We start from the raw sequence: 21,847 nt of genomic DNA on the forward strand, positions 1-21,847 counted from the left end.
GGCTCCTTGGGATGGAGCTTTTTCTTACAACACAGCTATCAATCAGTCAACAACAAGGGACCGGCTGCACACAGCGCATTTGGCAAAGCTGCCAACAGCCACGGCACCCGGGGCGCTGCGGGTGGGTCGCCTGCTTGCAGGCCAGGCTGTGGCAAGGACTAAACCGGGGTGAGCAAGAGCGTGGCTGCAGTCAGGCTGTGCACTGGCCTCACCATCAGCCACGTCCCTGGTCACTGCCCCCAGTCCCTCCAGAGGTGACATCCAGAGCCCCAAATCCTGCCCTGTACCAGCTCCTGATGGGTGCCAGGTCACTCTCGCTCCAGTGGTGCAGATTAAAAGCGAAGCCTCGCCCCTCGTACAACGCTGCTGCTGCTTTTTCACCTCCTGAGACAGCGCAGGAGCAGGTACCGATGAGCTTTTACCTTCTCTCACCCCTTCGAGAGCAACAAACGCCTTCAAGCCCCGCTGCCCTGGCCGTGCCCTGAGCCCTGGCCACGGCTCCTGCGCTCCCGTGGGGGGTCCCACAGCCCTGGCGGGGGGCGGGGGTCCCACAGCCCCAGCGCTGCCCGCGCACAGCGGCCGGGCTGAGGCCGTGACGGCGCCTGGCTCCCGGGAGCAGCACGGCGGGGCTCAGTGTGTCCTGCAGGAATCCACCACTGGCACGTGAATTTTGAGCTTTTATTGATAGTTGGAATTTACAGCCTAAAACTGACAACATAGAGAGATGCAGACTTTTTTTTTTCTTTTTCGTTTTTCTTTTTTTCTTTTTTTTTTCTTCTTTTTTACAAAAACAAAAACCAAAATAACCAAAAGCCACCAGCATCAGTTTTACAATATAAAAGTTTTGACAGTAGAGAGACTAAAGTACATCTGGAATTACTCAGAAAAATAAACAGGGAAAAAAGGCAGTAATTTAAAATTTGTCCCTCATATATACACATAGATACACAGACATTGCTTACAAAGACCCGGTTTCAACATTTAAGGGCAGTAGGCATCATGAGAAAAAAAGGCTCCCCTATGTCATTGCACTAAATTAATTCACCCAGTGGGGCACCCCCCTCGCCACCCCCTCCCGATTCAGAGGAAAGGCCACTTGAAGCTAGGACTGAGCTCCCGCGTCCCCCGGGGGCTCGGCGAGGACCCTCCCGCACCAGCCCCAGCTCCGGGCAGCCGCTGCCTGGCACGTCCGCTACCACAGCCTCAGGACACCGTCTATGCAGGCAAGTATTTCTTATTGCTATACAGAGTGCATCTTACCTATCGTCAGCCACCATTTTATGGTTTGTTTAAAAGACGAAAAAAAAAAAAAAAAGAAAAGAAAAAGAAGCATAGATTCAGCCCCTAACGCTTGTTTTTCCAGCCAGGCCATCGGGGCGCCCGCAAACCCAATGCGCGGCGAGCCTTTCCTCAGGGAAGCACTACAGCTGGGCTTTCCAACAGTGCTCAACAGGCAGATTTTTTTCAAGGAAACTTGGCTCTTCGGCCACCAAAACAAAACACCTGGAATTTTAGAAGAGCAGAAGAAAGTGGGCGCAGAGCTTTGCTGAAAATCAGGGCCCCTGTCTGGGCACGGAGCACTGCAGAGCCCGGCTCCCGAGCCCGCCACAGCCCCATCCACACCCCACAGCGCAATTCGCCCACCTTGGACCGGGCTGTGAGGGGTCCCAGGAGCCAGGAGGGCTTCGCCCTGCGTCCCGCCAGCCCTGGGACTCGGCGCCGAGCGGTGGTGACACCGGGACCGCCGCGGTGCCGGCTGCACGTTTTCCTCTCCCGAAATGAGCGGCCGCAGCAAGGCACACGCCCGGCCCAGCGCCCGGCCGCAGCTCCGCGGGGACGCTTGGATGGAGCTGCCCGGCCAGAGGCTCCTGGAGCCTTCCAGTTTTCTCCGAGTTAAGTAATTCTTTTTAAAAATACGTTTTGGATCATTTTTAGTTTAAACAAGCATTCCAGGTCCTCTGGCATTAGGTGGCAACTGGTGAACTTCCTAGGGTGGACGGGCCTTGAATAAGTGGTTTGTGCTAACAGTCAAAAAGCCAAACACCTCCAATTGTCTCACGTCTACCCTGCAGCCTAACGCCAAACCGAACGGAAACCGCCGGAGGTTATGGAAAACGCCCAGAAAAGCAACTCCAGGAGTTACAGGCAAGAGACCGTGGATCAAAATAAAGTGGCAAAGAATATTTAATATTCTGATTGCTTTAAATATGCCAAGTGCAAATTAACTGGTTAAACCATGGCGTCTTTTTGAGTTTGAAAAGGAAGTTTCTGTTTGTCTGAGCAGATACACCCTATAATAAAAAATATCATTAGAACCATGGATATTTTCATGTGCAATAATACATATTACCCACTCCAAGTATGTACTTGTATGTATGCGTGTATGTATGCACACACACACACACACACGTATATATATATATGATGACCGCCTTAAGCACTGCCAAGCTGATCTAGTGCCCATACTTGGGTTGTGTTAAAGAAAAGGTTTACAAAATATCAGATCAAGAAAAAGGTTTCTATAAAACTTTACATTCCAACTGAAGCTGCTCATCTAAATTTTAAACACTGTCAAAACCCAGTCTGGATACAAAAGGCAAACACAGAAACAGACAAGGAACAAAAATTAAAAATCAACGACCTTAATTTCCATGAGCCTCGTTGAGAAAACACCAAAATGAGAAACCCTTGAGCATTTTTTTTTTTCAGTCTGAAAATGTTCCTTTAACATAACTTCACCTACCTAGAGAAAACGGCAGCAAGGTACTTATAACTGTAGCAAAATAGTATGTTATCTTCAACTGAGAAGCCCTAACGAGTCATTTAATTCTCAAATCTAAGCCCGGTGGAAGCGAGTCACGAGTGAATCCTGCCCTTCCAGAAACCTTCCTCCACGCGCCCAGTACCTTTTTTATTATTATTTGTACCAACGATTCCGGTGTTTTAGAAGGTGCACACTTACCCATCAAGAAATTAAATGCAAACCCGAAAGCTCTGAGAAAAATAGGTCTAAGGTGAAGAAATTTAGAAATATACACATATTTATACATATATAAATAGACCCTATGTACACGACAAACAAGAGGGCGAGAGAAGGAACCGAAGCCAGCCCTGTGTGAGCCCAGCGCCCCTGCCCCGGTCCCCGCGCCCCCGTCCTGCCCAGGCCCGCAGCGCCCACAGTCCCTGCAGCCCCCGCGGCCCCTGCGACCCCCCCCTGCCAGCTCTGCGCTGCCCTCGGCCACGCACAGCCTCCTGCACGCAGAGAAGGCGCTGACACCTCCAGGAGAATTTATCAAAAATACGTGAAAAACCTCTCAGGCACAGCAAGAAATGAAGGGTGCTCCCCGCGCCTCAACCTGCTCTGCGCACCACCACCAAGGCGGGCAGAACAATTTCCTCCCTTGTCCCCCCCGACTGTTTCCATCCCCAGCCCTCAGACCCCTCGTCTCCAGCCCCGCGCCCGTGCCGCAGGTCACTCACGTCCTCACCCCAACCAGAGCCCAGGAGGGCGACGTGGACGCCCCGCGAGTGCTGCGACGTGGCCAACGCGCTGGCCGCGAATGCCCCGCGCACTGGCGCTGGCGCGTCCCCTGCAGCCCTTCCCTGGGCACCAAACGGCCGCGGGGTCACCCGGAGGCCCCGACGTTAAAGCTCTGCAGCAGAGGCGGATGCCGGGGGCGAGCGCCCCACCGGAGCCCCCGTCTCCATCACCTCCATCGCCGCACACAGCACCACGCACAGCACCGTGCCCCCGGTGCTTGCAGGTGCCCCTGGGCCCAGCCACGCACCGTTGAGCCGGGGATTTCTGCCCCCATCCCCTTGGCATACCCGTCCCGGGGGGGCTCTGGCACAGCCAGCACAGTGCCCGGAGCCTCGGCAGCTGCGGGCGAGCAGCAGCCCCAAAAGCAGCCCCGCTCCCTCCCGCGCCCGTGCGCCCACAGCAGCCCCGACTCCTGGCGCCCCAGCTCGGGGCCTGGCTCCCTCTCCGCCGGCGTGAGGCCGTGGAGTCACCGGCTCCCACCGACGGAAACGACACACACACAGATCCTCACGGCACCACTGGCTCCGTGGCACGTTCTACAGCCAGAGCTAGGTCTAATTTCAGCCTGTTGCAATTTAACACAGAATGTTTGACTATTTCCATTATTTTCAGTTATACTGATATTTTGCTGCCATTACAGGAATGAATAATCGTAAAATGGGAAAGCTTGTCGGCAGCTTTTCAAGTATTTCTCACTGTTTTACAGAAAAATTTCTTCTCATTTAAAAAACAAAATTCAGATGAGGAATATTTATATTTGATAAGGGGAAAATATTTACACGCCATATGGACAAATGAGTTTTTTATTTAAATTACACGTTAAATAATAAATATTTAATATTAAATATTATATTTAAACACAAAATTATGTATAACCAATTTCTTAGGAGCTTTTAAGCCTAGTTTCTCTAACACTTGGAGGACAAGTTCAATGCACGCTTTCTATGTGGGTATCAATAAAACATTCTGAATAGACACGAGGACGTCCATGAACTCACCCTTCCTGCTCCACGTTAAATGCTCTGCTGCACTAGCCTCCATCGCGTCATTTCTGTTCTCCCTTAGAAGAAGGACCCCGCTCCCCTTGCACAGCCCTGTCCCCGCAGGTAGCCCAGGGGCTGCTGGCAGGGGGTAACTTGGTGACTCGCAGCCCCTGCGCGAAGCAGCGCCCAAGTGGCGCGGAGGAACTGCGACGGCGCCCACGCAGCCCCGCCGCCCAGACCCCACGTGCTAGGGGTGCTGGTGGTGGTGCCCCGGCTGTGGTTCCCGCACCACAACGGGGGGCAGAGCGCCCTCGGCCAGGACCTCAGGGCCACCTCGCGGGGCCGGCGCGTGCCGGGGGTGCGGTAGTGGCGTAAGCGGCTCCGAGGGCTGGGAGGCAGAGGAGGAGGGAGAGCACAATGAACAGAAATACCTTTTGTTGGGATCTGGATGGCTTTAAGGCACTCGGAACCACAACGGGGTATTTTAACACTACTGTTACTGCATGGGATCCTTCTGCTCATCACGTTCTCTTTCCCTTTACTTCGGGGTATCTGGAGATGAAAACTGACTCCAAAAATGATTCCAAAGCTGGAACGAGAAGAAATCACTCCTGAACTAAAACAAAGGCACTGGCGCTTTCATATCTGGAATTTTTATTGCTGATCATCGTTTTGCCCTAGAGATAACCAGACAGTTCACCCCCGTGAGGGCACTCAGTCATCAGCTGGAACGCGAGCGGGACGAGCTCTGCACCGGAGTGAGGACCGGGGTCGCGGCGAGAACACGACAGGGATGGAAACGGGAAGGAGACAAACCCGGTCCCTGCAGAACGGGCGATCCAGATATCCAAAAACCCCATGTGAGATTTTAGTCAGAACAGTGACTGTCAATGCTGGGCGCACACCCAGGTGCCACAAAGACAAAGTACTTGCTCACAAGGCGACGTGATGCTACCCCTCGTCTCCGGGCAGGCGGCCTCAGGGGAAGGCAGGCCAGGGGAGGGGGGTTTGTGGAGTTGTGGCGTAACAGGTAAAGTTTGGAAGTGTTAGAAATGGGACAGGGAAGGGAAGGGAAGGGAAGGGAAGGGAAGGGAAGGGAAGGGAAGGGAAGGGAAGGGAAGGGAAGGGAAGGGAAGGGAAGGGAAGGGAAGGGAAGGGAAGGGAAGGGAAGGGAAGAGGGAAGGGAAGGGAAGAGGGAAGGGAAGGGAAGAGGGAAGAGGGAAGAGGGAAGAGGGAAGAGGGAAGAGAAGAGAAAAGGAAGAGAAGAGAAGAGAAGAGAAGAGAAGAGAAGAGAAGAGAAGAGAAGAGAAGAGAAGAGAAGAGAAGAGAAGAGAAGAGAAGAGAAGAGAAGAGAAGAGAAGAGAAGAGAAGAGAAGAGAAGAGAAGAGAAGAGAAGAGAAGAGAAGAGAAGAGAAGAGAAGAGAAGAGAAGAGAAGAGAAGAGAAGAGAAGAGAAGAGAAGAGAAGAGAAGAGAAGAGAAGAGAAGAGAAGAGAGGTCTCTATGCCAGCTAGGACTTGACGAGTGTCTGTAAGTGAGCACAAATTCCTTTTCTTAGTAAAGTTTCGGCAGGTACACTGACAGATATACTTTTTTTTTTTTTTTTCTTTTGAGGAAGAGGAGTTACTCAGCAGTTTACAAGGGAAATACTAGGAATGATGGGGCAGAATAAATGGAAATCAATTACACATTAATAGTACACACATCACGTCCAGAGAAGTTTCTGAAAGGAAATGAAGTCCCCAGTGCTCTGAACTCTCCCACCCTGTGCTTTGCCCAATTTACTTTAAGAAAGAAGGAAAGAAAAGTCTGTTCAAAGTCTCAGGCAAAAAGAAAACGGTGCTTTGAAAATGATTGCAAAGATGATTTTTTACAAAGATACTCTTTCAAATCATGTAAAGGAACTCAACACTGACTTAACTATTACAATTCACTATGTTATTTAGTAAGTACTCTTTTTTTAACTTCTAACATTTTCATGTAACATGCATATATTCAAGTGATCCTTATGTTACAGTCAACAATTTACATAGATTTATAGCATGAGGTAATTAATGGTTTTCTTTACGTTTTTTGTTTCTGAAAGAATAAGAACACAGAATTTTAAATTACACGTGATCAATGCACTTTAAGGCAAGTTTAGTGCCCTTTGTATTCTAACTGATACTGGCAAGTTTCAGGTATCTGACAAACCCCCGACAGAGGACTCGGCCCTGCTCTGTAAGGTGCCACTGCAAACGAGCGCACTTTGCCTGCCGGGCGGTTTGAGCCAGGACAAAACGCGCTGCTGCGTACAGGCTGGTGTCGCCCGACCCCAGGAAAGAAAAGAGGCGATTTTCAACACAAAGTCCTTCCTTCAGATTGCCTCGGGAAGTCAGTCATAGCTTGGTGTTTAAGTATGAACATGAGATGAGCAGGAAAAGAGAGAAAGTTTCAGTGCAAAATCACTGCCACCAACCGCCGCGGGTGCCAGCTCCGGGCTTCCAGCAGCAGAGCAGCACGACTTCCCTTTCAGGTAACCCCAAGTGCAACTACGTACCACAGATGATTTTTCAACACACGTTTTGCACACGGAAGCACGTGCGGATGCAGGGCGCCCGGAGCTCCAGCCGCGAGGACGTGAGCAGGAGCTGTCGGCGAGGGCCGCCCGCGGGGCGGTCACACCACGCAGGTGCCCGCAGGCTCGGGCGCAACGCCCAGCTTCCTGGCAAAGTACTTCAGCGGGCTGACTAACGAACGAGAAACAGTTTCAAGCCGTACACAACGAGAAGGTTTCGATCGACGTCTGCTGTGCCTCTAGCTAGCTCTGTTCCGAGTTCAGCTCCGTGAATGCCTGAGCCGAGGAGATGCTCCTGCAGGCCCCGGCAGCGGCGTGCTGTCCTGCAGAAGACGGGGTCACTCAACACCCACCCACAGCGGGAAATTCTCCACAGCGTGTCTAGCATTTCTAGAAAGTTTTGAAAAACTAGCTATGAGCATCAAAATTACGCGATAAAAGATTTTCAATAGCTTATATCTGTCCAAACCGTTTGAGAAAATAAAAAATAGATGGGGAAGAATCTGTCCTTTACAAAAGCCCCACAGCTCCGTGGGGAGAAAAAGGATTTTTCTCCCCTGATCAGCATCAAATATAAAAATACATTTTACACATAGGCATATTTCACTAACATTTTTATACTTAAGTTGTGAAAGGTGACAGATAACAGTCACTAGGAAATACAGTTAATTTTTGTACAAAAATTAATAGGGAGGTTGGACTGGTCACCACAATGCCCTTCTAGTAATGAGGTAAGTGAGTTTCAGATGAAATAAGCTAACATACAGGAGCCAAATTGTTTATTTTCTGCATTTCAATTTGTCAAAGTTTATGTGTAAATGTCCAAAGAAAATGCCTGCTTAGGTTTACTAGAAACGTCACATCAGATGGAATTTTGTCAGTAGCTACCACGGAGGGAAACCGCTACGCAAACATCGCTTTCTCTCCTCAGACAAAACCTGCATTCTCTACAAATTCAGAAACTTTAGCCATTATGAAATCAACAAGAATGGCATCAAACCCAAAGAATCTCAATTTTTCATTGAAATAAATTGTAAAAATGGTCTAATACATTTTATCTACTTCCAGAGGTGTCCATTTCTGCTAAGACCTATAAAAATGATGCATAATTCTGGAAATCAGCTAAGGCACTGTCCATAATTAAACTTACAACGCACAGTTCCCCTGACCAGAAGGATTTTTTTGCAAGTTTTCAGGCAGAGGTAAAATGACTACTTCTAACTTCATCCCAAGTGACTTTAAAATTCAGTATCAATGGAAATGATGTACTTACAGCTCACAATGCCCAGCTCTGAGATATGGCACTCTGTTTTGATTCACTGAACGTACTGGTGCAACCTCAGAAAATCGTATTTAAGATTCAAGAAATTGTATTTAATATTAAATGCCTCCTTCTAAGATTCAGTTAGCTACAGGCGGGTTTAGGTTGTTTTACTGTTCAGAAAACAATTTTTACTTTGAACAATGTAGGCATCTTTGAACTACCAAAAAACAAAACAAAACAAAACAAGCACTTTGACAAGAAGACACATTTCTTAAGAAAAGGGGGAAATACAGACACATCCAGGGAATCCAGCCCACCCCAGCAGGTGACAGCACCACTCACAGAGCACAGAGCCCCCCTCCCTCCCCCCGGTGCCACGCGCCAGCAGCAGGGCGCTCTGATCAGCTCAACGCACCGACACGCGACTCGAGCTCCAGCTCCTGAACGTACGTGCTCTGAAGGGGGCTGACCGAAAAAGAAAAGGTACGGAGCACACGTGCAAAGCGCTACTAACTCAAACCTCAGTGCAGCAAAGGAAAAAATCCTGCTGCAACCTGATTAAATAAGCAACTGAATCCAATACAGAACAGCTACAGATAAATACGTAAGCCCCAGCCTTTTGAAGATATACACTGCTGCACTGCCAATACGCTCGATAGCCTCAAAGCCAAGGGTTTTCTTTAATTAGCTTTCAGAGAGCCTTCAGCTCTTCACTGCCCATGTTGCTGTTAAAAAGAAAGACTAAATGCTTCCACGGCGAGCTTTCACTGTATTCCATGAAGCCATGCTACGGAGTACACAGTGGTTTGACAAGGCAGAAACAAATCCCTTTGCACGCTGATTAAGGAAACCATGCAAGTTAGGACAAGACTAGAAAAGAAAGAAGCAGTAACACGGTATTTGTCAGGAAGCCAGAAGCTAACAGTGACGAGGAATGTGTTCTGCAGTGGAAGTGACAGCTTTTCTCAGGCCACTCTGAAGCGTTCAGCTTCACCAGTTCACAGTTACGCAGCTCCTGTGACTTTCCTGTGCACAGCACGGAACGTAGCGAGGCCTCGTTTAAGCCAATTAACAGCAAGCCCTGGCCTGGCATGACATCGTCAAGAGGGACACAAGCAGAGCTCCCTATTTTTCTTCAGTTCTTTCTCAGGCAACACACTTCTTCTTTATTTATTTTAAACTAAAGCCCCCATCCCACACAATCTGAACAGAAAGCTGTAAGATTTTCTCAGAACAAGGGAGAATTTTTGGTTGTTTTTAATGGGCCGTAATGTTCAAACCAGAGAAAAACTCTACTGCCTCACAGGCCAACAGCTATCCCCCTAAATCCTGAACCTGCGTAATACCACTCGGCCCTGTCAATGATCTGCCCTAGTGAGGGCTCTTCCCTACCACCAAGGGACTGGGACGAGACGAAGAATTTCACTTCTGGGAGAACCATCTAAAAATCTTGTTTTACAGCTGGGATCGGCAAAAGAGCGTGTAAGTGCATTACGCTTGCCTTGTGAGAGCTTGCAACCGGAGATACAGGTACTTTTCAAACAGCAAAGTTCGTGGTAGAGTAGGACTTCAGAGAGAACGGAATCATGGTTAAAAAAAAAAAGTAATAAAAATTAACATGCTGTTGTAAACAGCAGGTCTAGTTTTATCTCCTTTTTTGCAACGGCATCAAAACCTCTTATAACAACAAAATCAACTGCTTACAGAAACAAAATCACTGTTTATAAACTGTTTATAAGTTTGACTGTTTACAAATTTGTATGTTTTGAACATGGTTCCGGGTGAGATCACCGCTTTGGGAAAAGCAAGTGGAAAAAAACCTTACTCTTTAAATGACTGAAAATTGCAGTACGAGTTACTAAATAGTATCAAAAAAGTCAAAAATTACATTGCCAAAATATCAGATGATCTTATTCATCACGAATAATTAGCCTGGCAGCCAGGGTGCAGGACTAGTCTCGCGCAGTCCCAGGGGACATCAAACTGCACGGTCACTCTGGAGTACTTGCAGGGACTTGCGGCACCTCCTCCACCACGACTGGCACAGCACTTTGGTCTTTCCCAACGTCTGCAGAAATAAGGGAACTCTGCCACACAGCAGCTGTTTCCCCCGTGAGACAAAATGAACGACCGAAGAAAAGGGGGCTCCTTCAGCTTTGTTCTGATTATCGCTACACTGAGACGGTGCTTAGCGCTACAGGAGGTGAAACCTGAAAAACCTTATCACTAAACTACTACTCAAGAGAGTTAAGAGTGTCAGAAAATAAGTGCAAACAAAGGGGAAAAGGCAAGAAGCCCCATCACGGGGCTGCAGAGCCCCAGCTGGGCGCCTGTGGCGCTTCGTGGTGGGACGGGGTGAGCCGAGGCTGAGAGGCGACGGAGCCAGGTCCCCGGCGCACACCCCCAGCGCCTGGCAGTGAGCTCTCCTGCTGTGTTAGGTCGTGCCACTGATAAATACCGATTTCAGTTACAGCTCGCCGGCTCATTTTGTAGAAATGACTTTGAGATGCCAGTGAAGAACAATAAAGCCCCCTTAAAATTCCTCCCTTAGATATGCATTGATGAACAACCCTTAGTGCCCACACACACGGTGCGGCACACCCAGCGCCTTTCACCAGCAATAGGTAGCCGAGGTTCCACTGTTGTTGGGTTTTGCTTTTTAGTTTGTGCGCCCACTGGTTTTCCATTCTGCTTGCCAGCTGCAGATCTGTAAAAGGTAATGAGAGCAACGAAACCTTGGGACACTCAAGAAATTTATTTCAGTCTTTGCTGAGGACATGTCATCCAGATGAACAGCTGGGATCTCGTCTGCCTTTACTCTTACAACTTCAGAGAAGAATCAATAAATTATATATTTGTGTAAGAAAATGTTGTTAGAAGACTGGTGAAACTGTTCAACAAACTGCGATCCTGTTCCTTCATTTGATCCCTTTCCTGCAGACTATCTTACTCAAACTTTCATTTTGAGCCGGTGCACATGCTCCTGTGTGGATACAGTGTTAGAGAGGACCTCATCTCTTTGGGACAGCAAGGGAATTCAAAACCCACAAACCCAACAACAAACCCCCACCTCGGTCTGAAGAGGGTACCTAGCACCAGCCTGCTTTGTAGCTCTGTTTTCCACTCACCTGGCATTAAAAGCCTGTAGTGAGCAGCACAAAAGAATTTAAATAGGTCTGCTTCAAAAGAAAAAAAATTATATCATCCAAGTTTTTATCTATCAGATCATGTCTTATGGCTCCAAACTTGTTATGCTTGACCTTCCTGCAGCAGAGGGTTTTTTCTGATTGCAAGTCCCTACAGCTGTGCCTGCCCCCTGCTCCCCTGCCCCCCAAGTTTCATACCCAGGTACTGAACACAGAAGTCTGGATGCCTGAAAGCAGTCACCTGATGTGACCCTGACAGTACTCCTGAATGGCCAGGTCACCCAAAGGGACGTGGTTTTTCCCACAACCCAACCAACTGGAGAGAAACGTGTCACAATTCAAGAATTACTTAGTGTTGGCTGACCTGACCACTTTTTAACTGCAGAAAACACCTCCTCCTCTCGCGATGTGAACACCTGTGGGCAATGCTCTGCAGCAGCAGGAGCACCAGGAGCAACACCAGGGATCGCTGCACACGTGGCCACTCTCCTGCAAGCCGCTGCATCAACACCTAGCTGGGCGAAATCACGGAACCCCAGCTGGCTAGAAGCACTGAATGTTTGAGCAGAAACACGGGACCAAGGCGTGCCCTGCTGGTTCTGGGCTCGTACAATGACTGTTCGTCTATGACTTGCTATTGATCATGTACCTTTACATACATATAAATTCAGGCTCACTGTGCTCCAAGTCTCTGCTTCACCAGGTTTCTTACAATATCCAACTGTGTGTGTATAAATATACATGGAATAATACATATTGCAAATATATATCTATATACACACTCATCAGTATACATATTCAAAACTAAAATTATATATACCATATAGATATGGACAGATTCAAAATACTGCACATAAATGAGGAAGGACAGTGCTAAATACAACTTCTGTTTAGTCTTCATTGCCTTCTGACCAAGTATCTTAGCATAAGTTGATGGTTTTTTAAAGGATACAGCTGGGTTACATCAATCCATTTTGGAAGACAGCATGTCCTGCTCCGACCCTGAGTGACAGCCCTTCCCTTACTGCCTACTCAGTGAGAAGGTAACACGCCTCTCCTGGGAACAACCGCCACGGACACAGTGCTGGACTGCGCTGAGGAAGGGTTCACCCAGCTGCTGCCACGTCCCTGAACGTTGTGTCTTAAGGTCACCTGAAAACAGAAGAGCAGTCAGACCGCCCAGCTGCCACGCAGCTTTGGCACGCGTCTGGAACAGCGAGCAAGAAAGCTCAGACAGCAATGAGGACCGAGAGAGGCAGTGGGAACCCTCAGCCTGTACACAAACATTGCGACTCGAGATCCACGAGAAGCTCCAATTCACAGAGAGAAAGAATTTCATGCCCAGTTTACCTACAAAAACCACTTGAGCCATGTGAGGAAGCCATCATCTGAGTCTGGACCTGGTCTGAGCTTCAGACTCCAAGATACCAGGGGTCAGAAACTCTTCCTAGATCAGTTTGTTGGCTGGTGTGAAGAACAATCCTATGGTACCAATGAGGTATAGTTCAGAGCTTAAATCCCAAATGTGGAGGAATCACACCCCCCCGTCACAAAAGCAAGAGACCTTATGCATTTCTACAGTCTTTTTAACTATGGGTAAATTGTCTTTTCACATAAGTAACTGGACACAAGCAATCAAGTTAATGAACTTAGATAACGATCCCCTCAGTAACTACACTATACTTTTAGATCTGCTTACTGGGAAGCTTGTAAATATATCATTAAAGCTTTCATTTAAATTTATAGAGTCAAAGCCAACAGATAATGAACAACAAGTTGAGAATATGCAACAAAAGGCACAGACAGACATGTCCTTGCATATCCTTCTGAAACATTGTAGGATGTTATTGCTGCCAGCTGTTCGGTACCACTTTACAGGTGGAGGTTACTGCTCCCGAAACCAAGGCATCACGGACAGGTCACGTAGGGACAACGAACCAGTGTTCTTGCAACATCAGCCAGCATGATGATTTAAGGTAACCCCGGTCTATGACAATCTAACGCAAAGATCATTTGTAAGTCTAACAAGGTAGCTGAATATGTATCAAGCCATGAGAAAGATCAAATCGTGCCTGCTATCGGCAGTCCTGAACAGACCTGGTCATAGCTGTAACACGGTGGAGCCCGCAAGCGCTACAGTCAAGAAGAGTGAACGAGAAGAGACTGGAAAAGAACTACTGTCATCACCCGGTATTTACTGGGACTGAAGCCCAGCCACGGTGTTCAATCAGCTGCTGGAATCAGTTGCACTGATGCTGTCTGTATTTGATGAATGATTTTTCATAGTCTCACTTTTGGGTGTTTAAAGAACGCCCTAAAGAGAACCTGATTTTCAGAAAATCTCTAGCACCAATCCTCTGAAAATTAAGACTTTAACGTGTCTCCAATTAGGAACTCAAAACTACTAATCGCTTCTGAAAATCCGGGCTAAGAGTGGGACTGATCTCTAAATAGCAAGCGGGGTAACCAAAGCAGAAAGTGAGATTTCTCCTTCTAGCACAATGTATCTTTAAATTATTTATTTTAAATTACAAGGAGGGAGTGAGAAGACTTCCAGAACAACAGTACTGTGCCATGAAAGCACCTGCTTACCAAGTAATTGCAGCTGAGAGAAATCACAGCTATGTCAGCAGCATACAAGTGGCCCACAACCCCAGCACGCAACTTCAAAGATGCACAGAGTAATCTCATCCTGCTTTCTGCACTCTAATCTCCATAGCTGGCATTCTAACAAATCAAATCCTCAACCTTCCCTAAGAGCGAAAATGGAAATATGTAATCCTTGGGCATATGATAGCCTCGTGCTGCGGGTACGTCACCGTCGGATACTGATCCAGCAGAACAGACTGACTCTAACAGCGAAAACGTTTTGTTCATCTCACTCCCCCCCACACACCACCTCTCAACACAGTTAAGAAATTTTCATATGCACTACATACATATCACAGTTAAAAATAAAGTATTTTTTTAAAAGACTGAAGTTTGGCTAGGATGCCTTTGCTCATAACAACAGATCTGTGTGAGGTACTTTTTCATACTCACAGGGTAAAGTCCCTCGTTATGCACAAGTGAGAATATATCAGAAAATAAGCTATTTGGCTACCTATGTGTCAAGCTTCATGCTTTTATTCCAAAGTGAATGATTTTCCAGCTTAGATCTTGGACTAATAAAATAAGCGGCATTTAACATTTGACAGGTGGATTTCAGCATACAGCTTACACACAAAAGCAGGCCCAGCTCTGTATCTAGTCTAGGGGTAGAGAACGAGCACTGGTGACGGCGATCTGCTGTTACCAGCCCGAGCCTGGTTCTGCACGTGGCCCAACATCTACACCCGTATGATCTATGTGCACAAGTCCAGTCTGGGAACAAGCTCAATGCAGAGACCAGCACAAACCAGTGCAGACCTGTGTCTGAAACTGGTACAGTCTTTACAGGAGTAGGTCCTTCAGCCTGTGCAGAAGATCCTGTGTTCCAGGGTCAAGTACACATCTTTAACTGACCTTGCTCCCAGGCAGTTTGAAGCGCAGTCCGTTTCTCCATACTGTCTTACTCTACCATCCCAAGGCAGCGGCATGTCCCCCCCAACCTCTCCATGCCCGACTGCCTGGGGGTAAGGAACAGCAGGAGTCCTGTGCTGGGGCCGTTTCACTCTCCAATGTTGTCACTAGGTACAAAGTGCAAAAGTGTTGCTGTTCCTGCATCCATTAAAAACTTTAAAAACAGAACAAAACAAACAGAAAAGGATTTCCATAATAATTTGAAAATACATTAGTCTCCAAAAAGCCAGCAAACACCTGATAACCTGTTTGTGCCATATCTGCTCTTGTTCCTGCATGGCAGCAGTCCAGTGGATCATTATCCTCTCAGCTGGCAAACAACATGCTACCTTCTTTGCATACTCTGCAGCCAACTGAGGACGACATCCGGGAAGTTGAGTTTTGATGGCTCGGACAGAAGAGGCCAATTGCTAAACGACCCAAGATCCTGCAGTGAACTGTCCCATCTCCCGAGAGAGAGCACTGAGCAATTCACTGGAATGCAGAGACTTCCCGCTTCTCAAGACGGTTCAGCATTACGGTAAGTTAGCTACCTGGCCTCTGGCTTGGGATGATGTCAATGATTTCCCTCCCACCCCACAAAAATGTAAAATAAAATCCCTCCCTGCCTCATCCCATTTAAAGTGTTTGCATCTTTTCCTCCTATGAAATGTTTCTGATAAGGCTTTATTGCTATACAAAAGCGGTGCAAATGCTGCCCAAAGACAGCTCCATCAGGAACTTTGGTCACACGACTGCGGGACTCCTGTGCACTGTCCAAGTCCCAGCGTTAGACCTGCTACCTTTCTGAAGAGAAGCTGAATACTGTGTGCAATAACACTAAGAAAATAGGACTGAACCCCAAATACAAAACAAAAACAAGGGAGAGAGGGAAGGGGACAAGGAACTAAAATTAGGCAGAAGGCTTGCTTGGGAAGAACCCCATCATTCCTGTGATGACTAACTGATCAATGCTACATTTAGACAATGCAAGTGTCTTTCAGAACAGATTGTTGGTGTTGAAACTGCATGTCTGGTCCTGAATGCCAGCTCTCTCATCAATGCAGCATTTATTAAAAAATAAAATTAAAATGAAAAAAAAAAATTGACAAATTGCATCACCAGGTAGCAGCCTGGCCTGGATCACACACGTCCCATTGCATCTGTTTCATCAAGCGGGGCCATTTAATGTGGCTTCAGCACAGGGCAAGACTTCTTCTTTCCTAAAGACAAAGCCAAAGAGTAATATTAGAGAAATACAGCTACTGAATCATACTCGCCCCTAAAGCTTACTTTCATCCTGGTTGTGTACTTTCCTCTGCAGTAGTATCTGAGCCATCCCTCCTCTATTTTTGTTTCTTCTACCTGCTAAAACATTATTAGCTTTCCTAGTCAGAACCTCTTCCGAATCTTTTACCAAATACATTTAGAAATCAAAACAGAAACCAAGAAGTCCACTTTGCTGATTGCACAACATCAATTAATGCGCTGAACGAAGTTTGGAACACACGCAACCGTGTCCCGAGAGCACCTCGGCACTCACCCCTGCCCGCGGCACGCAGCACCGGGCCTCGTGCCCTGCTGGCACAGACCTGCTGCCTTGGCTCCCTGGCGTGTTCCAGGACTAGGATGTGCACGGCCACTGCTGGATGGGGTCCTGTGGGACCAGGCACCTTGCCTGTGGGGATTCTGTCCCTGCCTCGCTGTCACCCTCAGCTCCGCGCGGACGTCCCCCTGCCTGTTGGTGCGCTCAGGGCCCTGGCAGCACCTGAGCGGGGTGGTGAGCAACCACCCGATGGGATCACCGGCTTCCTCCCAGGCCTGTGTTAAACTACCACTAGAATTTGTGTGATTCTGGTTGCAAACTGCAGATTCAAAAGCTACACAGAAGCTGTACAGGGGAGATGTAATAACCAATACTGCTGATATCCACAGCAGATGTTAATGGAGTTCAGTGGATTGCTGCATGAAGCTCAAGGCAGTTGTTAGAACGTCCTCCTCTCACCACAAATATCTAACAGAAGATATGATGGCCCAGATGTCTCGCTTCAGCTAAGCACCATCACCTGAGATTGAACCTATCAGCAAGTTTGTCCCAGGAGGGATGAGCCATACCAGAGAGGATGCGCTGGTTCAAGACGAGCAGGAGCACCTCCTTAATGTTACACAGCTCTCTGGCCAAAAACAGGAGCCACAGCAGAGCTACGAGGGTGACAGCACTAGTTGCTCAGAATGATTGGTTTCCATATTTAAAAAAAGACCTAAACAGTCACAGTCACAACGATTATGAAATAATTTCTCCTCTAGATTCCTTCCAGTTTCAGTTAACAAAACACATTCCCAAATTTCCTCATACCATTTTAATTGTAAATGTCTATACAGTCACCTGAACAAACCAACCTGAATAATTGCTGTGTGAGGAAGAAATGAGAAGTCTATTATTCTAAGGTAACAGATGATTTGGTAGAGCCTGTAGGAAACAAAGTTGCACGCAGTACGCCGCAGGAACAGCTCTGCACTCCCAGCACTATAATGCACCCCAAGACACTCAGATGTACTCAGTGTGCAACACCGACCACACACTAGTGGTAGAATAACCACATTCAGTGACAAAGTAAAAATCAACTCTCCGGCGCAGGCAAGTAAAGGAGAATTTTGGCCAGCTCACCTGTCTTTTGTGGCTGTTTCTGTGACAGCTGTAACAGCCGCTGTGTTCTGGTGTTCCTCCGGGTGCTGGGCCATGTTGTTCAGTGGTTTGGACGCTTTTGTCGTTCCGATGTCCGTGATGGCCAGCTTATCAATAACCATGCAGTCTGCATCACTGTGTGGGGAGAAGTCAAGTTCATGTTAAAATGCCAATTAATGGGGCTTAAATTCCTACAGAAAAAATGTATATTCCTCCTCCTCTCCTAGCACAGGCCACACAATTCTCATAAAGAAGTAAGAACTGAAAATAAATGGGAATTAAAAGCCTTATATGTGTACTGGAGGAGGAACAGTAGCTCCTCAAGAAAGACATTCTCGTTTCCTGCAGCAAAATTGGTCCTAGGAGTTTTCAACATATCCCCCCTGCCCTGCAAACAAGACACTCTGTCACCCTCTGCAGCTACCTCTGGTGCACCTTCCTGTGAATGACACAGAAAACAAACCGTAGAAAGGATGCAAACGTGAAGTACGTTCAGCCACAACTTTGCAAGTTTAGAAGGTCCAGAAAATCACGGTCACTCCAGGGAGAAATAAACCAACATCACGCTGCTTACCTGGACGTGGCTCTGACTACCACCGCCACCGCCGTTCACCTTCCCTGGAGCTGCCCTCCGCTACCCACCACCAGCAGGCGATTCTGCGAGCTCGTGGCTCTTTGAGCTCCTGGTTCTGGCAAAGCACGTTCCTGACCTAGCACAGGCGCCTATCCTGCTGCAATCTGTGCGCGTTTACAGAGAGGCAACTGGCATTTCTGTGTGCACTCAGAAAGGACTGAAACTGAAGTACAGAACCTAAAGCTGAGGAAGACAAAAAACTCGCTGGGTGCTCACGAGTGGTACCCTCGGAAGCCAACCACAGCCAAACTGACTTGCTGTCAGTAACACATACGATGACAGATCCCCACGCTTGAGGGGTAACATTTCCAATGACGTCTCACTACAACAGAACAGAAGCTCAAATCCTGAAAAATAAACAACCTGCTAGCACAAAACCTCCAAAACAGCTACGTTTGTATTAAAAAGACTGACATTTCTGATGGGAGAAGTGATTTCTGTGAACATTGTTATTTTTTGCCTTCTAAGGCAGAGGAAAGTTTTGCCTGTGAATCATCTTCCACACGATTTCAACCCAGTCAAGAAAAATTTCTCCTCCTTCTTTCGGAGGGCATGCCTACAAAAATGGAAGGAAACCTCAGCAGATGACTGGGCTGGAATCCTGTCACAGCTCCTAGGAAAACACATAATGTATACGTATAAGTACGTATATGCACAGCTTGGGAACTAAGACAGGACAGATTCTGAGACCTAGGTTCTATTTCTGTAGCCACTTTTCTGTGTGCTCGTGAAAAAAAAATACATAAAAAATGCGGAATAATGAGATCAAAACATTTATCTTCCTAAAGGGCTCATGTGCTCTTAAAAGGAAATACCACAAGTACAAAAATACACTTCAGAGAAACTGCAGGGGATAGTTGAGACAGCAGAGAATTAAACTGAGTTGCCAGAAATGTCATTAGAAAATGACTTCCCACACAAGAAACTTGAGCTCACGACATTTAAACTGCTCAAAGATAAACTTCTTAAATTCAATCGCTACAATTTCCATGACTCAAGGATTCCAGTATTACGAAGTCCCGAGGTTACCTGACCACTACAGGGGGATGGAAATTTATCTTTCCCCAACAGCCCCATGGAAAAGCAAGGCTGGACACGCGAGGCTACGCAGAAGGACACTCAGAGGCCAAACTAACGGCGTGAAAAACAAGGGGTTGTGTGGAACATGCGGGAGGCTAATAACAACACCTACTTCTAGCCTAGAATAAACTCCGGTACCTATAAATACTTCGCGTTTCTGTTCCTCCGGTCAGCTTATTTTTAGCGGACAGGTATAACCCCGCTGCCAGTGCCACCACCCACGCGGTCCGCTTCCAGGTCACCAGAGGCAAACCCGCTACGTGCTGCTCCAGCTACGTGCTGCTCGGGGCAGGGCCGGGCACAGGCAGCGTGTCACCCGTGAACAAACCCAACCGCTGTCCCGTGAGCTCGGCTCAGGCAGGCTGAGCACGACAAGGTACCAGCAGCAACACGCGGCCCTACCGCAGCCTCCTCTGAGTTACGCTCCGCAGCCAGGTCTCTACCACTTCCCACTCCAGGAAGAATGAGTTCCCGTCCAGCTCCAAGCCACTCGTACGAGTCCTCCAGCGGCAGCTGAAGTCTGCCCACAGCTGCGCCCTTTTCACGGCGGCCGAGCACTCAGCACAAGCTACTTGTGAATGCCACCTACGGCCGTGCCCACGGGGCTTTCCAACACGCTTGGACACTTCTCTTTGTGCTCGCTGAGCTCCGTATTGTGGCCAAACTGCAAATTAACCACTCAGTTTGTAAATACTGCTGCCTGGAGGTCACTTAGAACAGAGGCCCCTCTCTTTCTGCAAACACTGCAATGCTTTCTGAGATGCTTCCCCCCCGGAGCACAAGCTGACTGCCCAGACTCTCCAGCCTTCCCAGTAAATAAGACTGGAAGGTACGGCCTGCGTTACTAGGTGCAGGCATCCTCACCCCCGGGTTAGGACACAGCCTGCATAAAGTAAGACGGAGACGTCTCCTCCTAACCGCTGGTGCTGCCTCTGGACTGCCCTGCACCTGGCTGCCCCGAGAGCACCACGTTCAGCACAGTTACCGCGTCTGCCTCACTGCAGTGGGACACGGGTGAACTCACACCGTGCTCAACAGGACAGTCCCCACGTGGCCTTTACGCAGCAGGGCTTCTACAGGAGAGCCTGAAGAAGACAACTTTGAGGTCTCGGGACAGGAGCTTCATGGCAGCAGGAGACTGTTGCCTGGTGTCCAGCGAAGAGAAGAAAGCCAGCAAACCAACGAGCTGGGGATCTCGGGGACGGGCAGGTAACTATGTGCTATGTGCGGACACTGGCAAGGAGTACCTCCTGCTGGAGCCAACTTCAGCACATGGAAGCTGGGGAGCTGCGGCCACAGCCACCTGGGGGGGCAGACTGAGGAGCAGCCCTGAGTGACACACGTCACAGACTGCTGAGGGCACGGCAGGGGATTTTAAGGAGAGTGGACGGGAAGCAATTAAATCATTCCCGTTCACTCTTCAAGGTTACCTATGTATTTCATACCTTAAACATCATCTATGGTTTGTCCTTTCAGGCAGCAGGTTCCTAATTCGTAAGGCACAACCGAGGGTGATGGGTACTGCCAAGCACCTTGGTTTCAGTTAGAACAACTATGTGATAAATCACAATGCTGATTTTAAGCAAAGGAGTATTTATAACAACTTCTTGAAAAGCTGTTATTTTATGTTAACAGATATACCCATATATAAAACAAGAAAGGCAACTGAAACCCTTCTGGCCGAAGTCGCTAGTGTCCGGGCAAGATCTGTGCACACACACACGTACACACGTACTGCCTCACCGCTGGGAGACGTGAACAGGCTTACTGTTTAAGCCAACAAACCAGAAGACAAGGTAGCTCATGGTAAGCTGTAATAGTATTATACCTGGCTTCAAGTAGGCTTTCAGTGCCATTTCCCAAATGCACACACATTACTTCAGACAGGAGGCTTGAGCAGATGAACCCTGACTTCTAGCTGCCTCTGGGGAATTTCTCACCTTCTGCTAGAAGCACCACGAGGACGATCCCGTGCAAGGTCTCTGACTTGCTCATCCTGCAGCCATATGAATTCTCTGAAGAGATTTGCTTCTCACACGCTACTGAAAACTCAGAGCTCTCTCAGCTAATGAGATTCAACTGCATTAACTTGTTTTTAGAGAAAAAATTGCAAAAAGATTGCACGGAGTTCTCAGCATTTACACCACATAATGTATTACACATGCTACAAGAAATATTATATATCCTCATTGCAGACCTCAGGTGCTACAGAATGGTTGTTTATTTTTTGCTCTAGTGCCCAAATCCAGCAAACGCAAAGGTTCCTCAGCCTAACAATACTACTGTTTTCCTTGCAGTGCAATTTCTTCCTAGAAAAACAGGATTAAACAAGGACATTCACATTTTGTAATTACTGAGGTTGTCACAAAACCATCCTATATCAAAACTAACACCCAGTTAAAATACAGAAACATACTG

The 21,847-nt window shown here is 47.8% G+C and overlaps 1 protein-coding gene across 2 annotated transcripts in view; it reads right to left on the minus strand.

The window, feature by feature from the left end:
- Nucleotides 1–664: 664 nt before the first annotated feature.
- Nucleotides 665–21,847, minus strand: part of PPP6R2 (protein phosphatase 6 regulatory subunit 2) — a 112,635-nt gene continuing 91,452 nt past the window's right edge. For both annotated transcript variants that reach the window (XM_080577551.1, XM_080577552.1), the window contains 2 exons: nt 17,698–17,850; nt 665–16,252 (listed from right to left, as the gene is read on the minus strand). In XM_080577551.1, coding sequence (XP_080433677.1) covers nt 16,201–16,252; nt 17,698–17,850 — 205 coding nt within the window. In that variant the 3' untranslated portion in view covers nt 665–16,200. The remainder of the gene's footprint in view (nt 16,253–17,697; nt 17,851–21,847) is intronic.

Source organism: Anser brachyrhynchus (genome assembly GCF_964034855.1).
Source record: "Anser brachyrhynchus genome assembly, chromosome: 1".
Classification (NCBI taxonomy): Eukaryota; Metazoa; Chordata; class Aves; order Anseriformes; family Anatidae; genus Anser; species Anser brachyrhynchus.